Here is a 9577-nt window from a genome sequence, read left to right as displayed (position 1 = left end):
CTTACCTGTTGTCGTAGCTGTTTATGTTTGTCATATACACGCACCTCCTCACCCTGTTTTAGTGTGGAAGCCCTGGTTTCCTTAAGAAGGTGATCCTGAAAAACCAGCCTTATCAGGTATACACATTCAGAAGTACAGTTGCAATTTGGTATATATGCTTAGAAACCTCGGCCAATAACTAAAAGAAAAAACAAACAAACAAACAAACATATATAATGGAAGGAATTTGGACTAAACCATTTAGATTAAATTTTAAGATTTATATGTTTTTAACATGGTATCAAATTCTTAGTTAACTAAATAGTTAAAAGTTTAAATCGAACTCGTTTTCTTTACTTAAATTAATAAAACTAAATATAAAATAATAATGATTCTGTATAAGTTTCAAGTAAAAAAAAACTTCCATATCTCATCTAACATCTAACAACTCAACGTTTTGTATTATGATTGCACTGCAGCACTCTCTGCCGTCCATGAACTGGTCATGAAAAAGAGTCTTGTAGTGTTGTATCTGCCATATAAGAGAATAGATATGGTGACCCTACAAGGCGGTTTAAAGAATCATAATTTTGAAAAAGCTTAATGACAGTCTGAAAACATAAATTACTAGCATGATGCTTGACTGAAACAGAGGGACCAGATGGCGATGACAGGTTATCGCATGCCAGAAGTGTTGGGGAATCTAGACAGGTGATGTAATGATATTTGCTTATAGAAGGCTTAGCACACAATATTTAATGTGGTTCGGCAAATTACCTACATTCACGGGAGAGTCGATATTATTAGCTAGAGATAAAGAAAGAACACAAAATAAATACATAGAGAATGGGGATTACACCCACTTAAACTCAACTCTCAGCTCACCCACACTGCTGCAATGGCAGCTCTCTCTCTCTTCTTCTTCTCTTCTCTTCACTCTCAACACTTTCTCACTCTCTCATTTTGCTCTCAAACAATGCCTCTATTTATAGCATCAAATGCTAAGACAAGATCCATAAATCAAGGCACAAATTGTGGCACTAATGGTGGCAATACATGGTTGCACCATTTTTGTCAATGGTGGTGCAACTACTAGCCTTTTAACAATGATAATTCTATTTTTTAGGGTAGGTTGCACAATTTATTGCCTATTAATGGCAAATCCTAACAAGAAGATCTTTGAGCAGAGAAATTCACAACAGAAATATGAAAATTCAAGCTACACTAAAAGAAAACAAAATGATTAGGAGACAGATTTTTTGAGTAAGATGCTTGAAGTTGATTATTCTGCATCATTTGATGTGGAAAACACATAATAGGAACAATTAATAAGATTACGGTAGAAAAAACATGGCAACCATAAAATATTTGATTATATTGTTTCAAAGGGGACTGCCATCAGCTTGATGATCCTGATACTAGTTAACCATTAAAAAACCCAGCCTCAACAATATTCTACTTGTACAACGATCTCCACCCTGGCAAAAAGATGACATTGCTTTTTACTAATAGTGGAACCAAGGTTAGTTTCCTGCCTCGTCAAGTCGCAGAGTCTACACCATTTTCGAGTGACAAAATACCAGAGATTATGAAGTAGTCTGCACTAGAAGTCAACTCAAAAGAGGCTCAGATTATCAGAGATGAAATAGGAGGATGTGAGGAGCCAAACATGGAAGGAGAAGACAAATATTGTGCAACATCTCTCGAGTAATTGATTGATTTTAGTGTTGAAAGGCTTGGCCAAAATGATCGGGTTCTATCGACTGAACCAAGCAAGAAGCAAGAGTATACTGCTTCAGAAAAAAAGGGGAAATGGTTGGAAAACATAAAGCAGTTGTGTTTCATTAGATGAGATACCCATACGCAGTGCACTAATGCCATTATTGAATTTATTGTTACTGATTTGTTATATTGTTATAACTGCCAGTTCTAGAAACTTGTCATAGCTGTCTTACAGTTATACCAGCTGTCATTGCAGCTGGTTTTCCTGCCTTCTGTAGCCACCTTCTACGGAACAATATACATATGATTTATTCTTTGGCTTCAAGCTATAAGAGAACAGGGAGATTTACTTTCTCAAATTCTATACATCTTTTCGTTCTTTATTCATTTATAAAGACACTAGTGGGTGCGACATCAGATCACAAAACATGCAAATCAAATGAATTATTTTGGAAAATTTCCATTTTCAATCTATGTTTGGCAGAAAAGCCAAGAAAAGGTGGGATCCATCGGCGGAATTGCTTGATTCTTCCCGCATATACCCACATGCCTAAAGACACATTTGTAAAAGATAATTATAACATTATTGGTGCATAGAACAAGCGACGACATCACAAGTCCTTGTTTGTTTGTCCCACCAAGCAACTTGCAAGATGGCAAGTACTTGTTATAGTATTTGCTCACTTCTTCATTATCTTCAAAAAAAATTATATTAAATTTAATATGAACAACATATATATATATATATATATATATATATAATTACTCTATTTATAAATGAAAATAAATGAATGTGAGATTGTTGTCTTATCCTGAATATGAGGTTGTTATATTTCATCTTATTTCTAGATAATGGTGCCAAGTTCAGGTCTTTTATGGCTTTTCTTTAGCAATCTGGCATACTTCATCACTTTTCTTGCCCTTACATCTTAGCTTAAAATAGGAGAGTTGAGAGGAAGCATATGCATGTTGTTGAATCTAGGTTGGCCTTGTTTAATGAAATTCTGGCAATATGTTTTTCAGACATCAACCTTTCTCATAAACAGAATGCCAAGAAACGCACTCAAACATGACTCATCCTATTTCACCCTTTTTCAAAAAATTCCTGATTACAAGTCTCTTAGAGTGTTTGGGTGCTTGTTTTACCCCTTCATTCATCCTTACAACAATCACAAGTGCTTCTTGTATGTAATTCAACTTTTGTATGAATTAAAACTGAACTTCAAAGCTGGCCTTCGTTCATGTTCATCCATCAGGACTTGGTTTGTTTCTGCGGGTTATAAAATGTTCCTATATAAGAAATATTATAGGTATAATTTTATGTTGTAATCTTCACCATTACTATTGTATATTGCCCTACATATATGTATAGAAAAGGTTGATTAACCAATTTGTTAAGCCTCCTAATTATTCTCAACTTGCTTAATTTATTTATTTATAATGGAAGAGATGAGATTTAAACTAGTAATTATTTAGTTATCAAAATTCTGATACTATGTCAAAAAATCATTTGATGTAACAGAGCTTGTTGAAACCAAGGGTTCTAATTATTCAGATGAGGTTCTGACACTACCAGATAGAGATGTGATCTAACAATACTATGTATTAGAGATTCTTCCCCATGCACTACTCTTGTCTTTAATTTCTTCCATTGAAATATGAAAGTAGTGATTAAGAGAGTGCACTTGAAACCACATCCTTCCAAAGTCTAGTGTCTGAGTTACTTCACCTCCACAGCCACTTGAATGATTTGAGTGGAGAAAATAGGACTTCAAGCCGGCCTTGTTTCCTATTCATCAGCACTGGATTTGTCTCTGCGAGTCCCTGGATGAGAGACCCTGAGTACCAAAATTTAAAGGAACATTTTTTTATTTTTTATATTAAGACCTCAAAATTTAAACTTAAAATAACAAGAGAGGGAGGAACTCTTTATGATGTATTGGGCATGACATCCATTTCAAGATGAGGACATTAATTCGCATAAAATTTCCCTCTCTATATCTCCTATGGTGCAATTGGCTTTGATAATTAATATAAAAGTCATCAATAATCATATAGTCATTATATACCGATCGTATCACCGACGGATTATATATTCGGTATATACTAACAAAAATAGAGACGAAATTATTTCTGTTGGTAAGTTTTACTGATGAAAAAAGTCCGTCGGTAATTCCATTGGTGTTAGCTGATTTTGTGGTAGTGTTTCGTGTCATGGAACCATCTCAACCTAAAAACTTAAGCTATTAGGTGAAATTTCAAGATATGATTTATATTATTCTGTAATATTTCATTTCATTTTGAAGAAACCCAGTTACCGATAGAGTAGTGGGAATTAGATCTTTAGATAGTACTGTACAGGTTTTACAAGCTAAAACAAGAGCTCCAGCTGATTCCAAATCATCCAAAGCAATAGGACCGGCATCTGACCTTTTGGCTACCTAATGAACCAACTTACACGAACCATACCTTATATATAAGATGCTAATTGTAGAGATCACGCTTTATTGTTCTTGGGATATCGATGAAGTCCGACACCTTGGAGTGGATCCTTCTAACGCCTGCCTAGCTATACATGTTTATTTTGTTTAGGATCTGGGATTGTAATGGGTCTATGACTAATGCTCTCCTTTACGGTTAAGTTAATTTACTTGCAGTTCTTTATGGCTATCATTCTGTGTCGGCCAAACTTGTATAATTAGTTGCTGCAATTTGCTAGAATCAGTTGATGTCATCATTGGGGGATGTTTTGGCGAGTTTCCAGCTGCTGCATGACCACATCTGTGCCTATCAGCTTTACTGGCAGTTTGTTTGATGTGTGTGATTCCATTAGGATCAGATTGCATATAATGCGACATCTTCAAGTTGACATAATATGACATTTTCAAGGTGGCCCTAGTTCCAGTTCATCAGTACTGTATTTGTCCCGGATGAGACACCCTGAGTGCGTACTTTCTTGTGAAATTATATTGTGTGGCTCAAAATCCAGTTGGATCACAGTGCAGGCATGTGCTCAAGTTTTTAAGTTTTGGAATCAAGTGAAATTTAGAAAAATAGACTGATTTGGTTTATGCATATAATAAACTTACTATATTTGTCTTACAGAATAAGCTTATTTACAAATGATGTTGAGGTGGATGTGAATCTAAACTTTACTCTTTCATATTGTCTTACAGAAAATTATGCAAGATTTAATCAAGTAGCCATAAAATATACTTCAATCATAAATTATGGTAAAAAAACTCATCAACATCCAAAAAAAGCAAAAAAAGCAAATCAAATGGGCTCTTTTGGGTTTTTCCATTTTGAGATATGGCTAGCAAACCAACAAAGAACAAAATAAGATGGGATCCATGGACAAATTTACTTCTTTCTTTTTATTATTATTATTATTATCTTTTTAATAATGTTTTATTTTATTATTCATTTTAATTTTTTAATTTTTAATCAACATCATAGGGCCTAAATGGAACAACTGTAATTATTAAATTTTATTGGATGATGTGAATCTTTCTTTATAGATTTGCTATATAAATAGCAAAATTACATAGAAAATATCTAGGATGAATAAATGAGAGAGAGAGAGAGTACCTTGATAGCATAAACTTGAATGATTATATCTTTGTATTTTACCACTGGATTGGGCTGAGTTTTAGATATATTATGCTCGTTACCACCCTCTAATATCTAACTGTTAGATCTGAAAGTTCTGGTTTTGTGTGATAAATTTAAAAAATATCATCTTGAATTATTTTAAGTCAAATTACAATCCTTTTTCAGTTCACCCCTTCTATTTTTTTTATTTTTCAAATTTATTTCTCATTCTTTTAATTGTTATTTATTATGTTTGGGATTATTTTTTAGATTTTTTTTCACAATTTCATCCTCATTGAGTTTTTTCTTATCAAATTTGATCCTTATTATTTTGATTGTTAATTTTTTTAATTTGAAGAGTTTTTTTTTAATTTATCTTTTCATTATTTTATGATTCAACATTAAATTGGTTGAAAATTAAATTTTTTAATTGAACTCGGATCTAGGATCTAAAGGGTTATAAATTTGAGACCTTAGCCCAGATTTAGAATGTTCGTCTGTTTTTGCTTGGTTTATTTTTTTTCCTTTTCTCATTCTTTTTTTATAGATATAATTTTATCATTTAAACATTATATCATTAGAAATTAGGCACAATTTTTCTTTATCTATCTTCCATATGATTTTTCATGAATTTTTAAAATTACCCGGTTTTCTTATGTCTTTTTATTTGCTGTTTTTTGCAGGTTCTCTATTCTTTTTTTTTTTCTCGGTTGATTATATACCTCAAGTCTTATTTTTAAAAAGCTTTTTTAAAACACGATTGCATTACTAATAATAAAAAAACATTTTGGCTCATGGTGTAACCCTACTCACAATTCTAGTAATATCTATAAAAGATTTGTGTTCATTTTTAAATTCAATTGTGCATGTGGGTTAGAGATGGAGGGGATTTATTGGACACTGTTAGACAAAATAATGCAGGATGGATTTTGACATGTTCAAGTTTGATAAGACAAAAAAGAGCATAATCCCCACCCCACACCCCCCCCCCCCCCGAAGGTCGAGAATATTATGCCTAAATTCACACTTCCAGCCAAACCTTAATCACCACAAGCTAATTTGCCAGTATCAATAAGCTCACTTGATGTCCCAGCATTCTTCCATCCTGTGACTTCATGATCGCTAGTGTCAGAATCATCACATGACTGATTGGTAGAAATGTTCAAACAAAATCAAAATCTAGATTGAGATAATAGCTAGCATCAAAACTAAATTAACACGTAAAATTTGTTACTATAGAGAGAACAAATTCAATTCCAAAACCTAAACAGGAGATGAGTCATACAGCCTTAGGAGAGATGATAATTGGAACAAAAAATGTTATGTGAAGTTTTTCCGAAGAATTTAACACTCCAAAATGTATATGATTAGAAAAAACAAAGCAATAGAAAAGCGTCGAATATATATCAAAGTAGAATAGTGCAGACAGAAATAAAGCAAAAAAAAAAAAAAAATTGATGAAGAGAAAACAAGTTCCAAAAGAGAAGATAGAAATTAAAAGGCAACAGCAATTAAGTGGGGGAAAATTTAGCGACTTCTATGAAATGAGTCAACTGAAATAGAAAAAATTGATTTATGCTAACTATGTAGCAGAGAAAGCAAGACAGGGAGGAAAAATTGATTAGTTATTGAAGAACATATACAGTAATTTCATAGGATGCGATTACAGAATACACCGTTAATTTATAGAAAACAACTGAAATAGCATAATCAAACAACTTGAATGATTGAACACACTGTTTGCGTGATAGTGAGTATGAGAAGAACAGTAGCTGCTACAAGAGAGATTATTGTCCATGGATTGTCAAAATACTTCTGTTTCAAGGCTGCCTTCCATTTGTGTCTCCGTTTTCTGCAGTACTTGTTCAGATCTTCAACTAAACGAGAATAGTAGAAAGTGTCAATGGCGAGAGTATTTTCCTTGGAAAGATTGCGGAAAAGGCTTGCAACTGCTTCATTATCAGGGAGACCATTTTCTAGGATTCCATTCTTAACGAGTATTTCCACATCCTTAGCTGAGGGGACAAGGAAAGAGAGCATTGTAATGTAGTCACATACATATATATTTACACCGCAATGGCATTGCTCAAAGGCTTGGAGATTTCTTAATAGGATTTCTGTATGGTCGTCTATAATTTTATGTGGAATCTCCAACGTACCTTTATTGTCATCATATTTTATTTCGAGTAGGTTTATGCTGGACCCTACCTTGAACTTCATTCCAGCTTGATGGAGCTCTGCTACACTAGGAGCTGTTAAATTTGTAAGTTTAGTTGGCTGCATATGCTGTAATGGCCGCTGACAGATTGCTAGATAGCCAACAAAATGCTCTGCTTTAGACAACTTGAAGTGCTTCGAAATGTCCTCTGGCACCCATGAATACCATTTATGTGACAAGAGATCATGAGTAAGTTCAATCATGGAATGCTCCTCACAATGGTGCTGTATTTTGGATATATTGAACAAGTCCTCAACAATGAAGAATGGAAGCTGATTTTCAAGCAAGCACAAATCAAACTGTATTTCTTCTCTCATCCATAGTTTATTGAATATGCGGTCAGTATTTGCTTCTTGGATATCAAAGGAAAATGCTTTCAGCAAGAACATGATGAGAAACGAGCAATCCAGCAACACCATTTCCACAAATTCCTCTTTACTTAGATTATCAGTGGTTTCTGCATAACAATTACGCAATCTACTCTCTCTTTCTGCAATAGCTGCAATAAAATCCTTCACACTTACCTTGCACAATCCAAGAAACTGCCTCAGGTACAGTCTCTTTTGCTCTTCCATTTCTTGTAGCTCTTTTTTTCCGTGGTGATATGGGCCAATGGAAATTACTTGAGGTGTGTAAGCCTTTTCATTTAACTCACGTAGTCGTTTTGGAGCTCTGTAGATGAAACACAGATCTGTAAAGAGAAACATGATCGGGACTAACCTTTGGCACTCTTGGTGTTCCAGAAACGGTCATCCTGTGCCTACACAATTATCAAATCGTTAGATAAATGCTAAGAAAAGAAAAATCAAGAAAAAAAGTTACAAGGAGATGAAAATATCATAATCAAACACAGGATTCCCAGTTAACCATAAGAATATTTGTAAGGAATCAAACATGATTATTATTTTTTTCTAATTCCGGCTTCACATAAAAGCATGTCGTCGACTACTTGAAAGCGGGATAAATTAAAAATCCATATCTTCTCTAAATTAAAACTTACAAGCTCTCTTCTGAACAAAAACAAGATAATTCTGACATTTTTCTGAAGGCTTTTCTTGAAAAATGTTTTCAACTATTTTGGCACAGAAGATAGCAATTAAAAAGGCAACATTAATGGAGCGACTTTGTTGACCAATAATTTGTCCGGCACTGGTCAATTCTACTTCGATTGGTGGTTTTTTGTTTTTTAATTATAACAGTATATTTTAGTTTTGGAGTATTTCAGGATCCGGGCAAAAATAATATTTAATTAAAAAAATTTAAAACAATATTTTTTTTTAAAAATAGTATTCAAATATGGAACCATCCTGCACACCCTTGTCGCCCGTGACAACCATCCTGCACGCCCTTGTCATGAAACAGATTTGGACTTTTCGGTGATTCTTCCATGAACTTTCGTGTGTTCGTATCAATGCATCTAGAAAGTACCTGCAGTAAATTGTTTTCTCAAAACAGTTGAAAAAATAATTTCCAAACTAAATAGTAGCTAATACCCACATTTAGTATATACGTAATAAGGTGTGCTGCGCATGTCACTAAAAAATTTCATTTTAAGTTTTTACACTCTTAAAAAAATTAATTATTCTGGAATCAACATTTTTTTTTTATAAAAATTCAATGGCATGAAATAAATAAAATAACATAATAGCTAGAAAGAAAAAATAACATAGCTAAAAGAAAATTAAAAAAAAAATAAGATATCAAAGACACCAAAACTCTAACAATGAAACATCTAGTACCACAAAAAAGATATATTAACATGGTATTGAAGTCATAAACACCATGAAAGCCAACTTCAAAGTCAACGATGAGTAGTCTAAAGGTAGAGACATGCTCACTTGCTAAACTCTCATTGCTACCTCCAATGTTGACTTTGAATAGTATCTATGGATTCATCTTGCAAAATTTTTCTAGTGATGCTATAAGTTTCATCATTGGAACTTTGATGTTTCTTGGATACCTAATCTTTTTTTACATTCTTTTTTTTTGTTCTATTTTTTTTTGCCATATCATCTTTTTTTTTTCTAGCCATTAAATTATTTTGATTTATTTCATTCCATTGAA

The 9577-nt window shown here is 33.2% G+C and overlaps 1 protein-coding gene across 2 annotated transcripts; it reads right to left on the bottom strand.

Annotated features, from left to right (window-relative positions):
- Window positions 1–6912: 6912 nt before the first annotated feature.
- LOC118063382 (UPF0481 protein At3g47200-like) lies at window positions 6913–8602 on the bottom strand. Of its 2 annotated transcripts, XM_035077399.2 has the most exons (3): window positions 8514–8602; window positions 8234–8273; window positions 6913–8185 (listed from the first exon to the last, which is right to left on the bottom strand). In XM_035077399.2, the coding sequence occupies exon 3, from the start codon at window positions 8086–8088 to the stop codon at window positions 7006–7008; it is 1083 nt and encodes a 360-aa protein (XP_034933290.1). In that variant the 5' UTR covers window positions 8089–8185; window positions 8234–8273; window positions 8514–8602; the 3' UTR covers window positions 6913–7005. The 2 variants fall into 2 exon arrangements, with proteins under 2 accessions (XP_034933290.1, XP_034933291.1); XM_035077400.2 differs by having other exon boundaries at window positions 8234–8598.
- Between the last annotated feature and the right edge of the window lie 975 nt (window positions 8603–9577).

This window comes from Populus alba, chromosome 19 (assembly GCF_005239225.2).
Source record: "Populus alba chromosome 19, ASM523922v2, whole genome shotgun sequence".
Taxonomy (NCBI): Eukaryota; Viridiplantae; Streptophyta; class Magnoliopsida; order Malpighiales; family Salicaceae; genus Populus; species Populus alba.
This window is presented reverse-complemented; position numbering and strand designations above follow the sequence as displayed.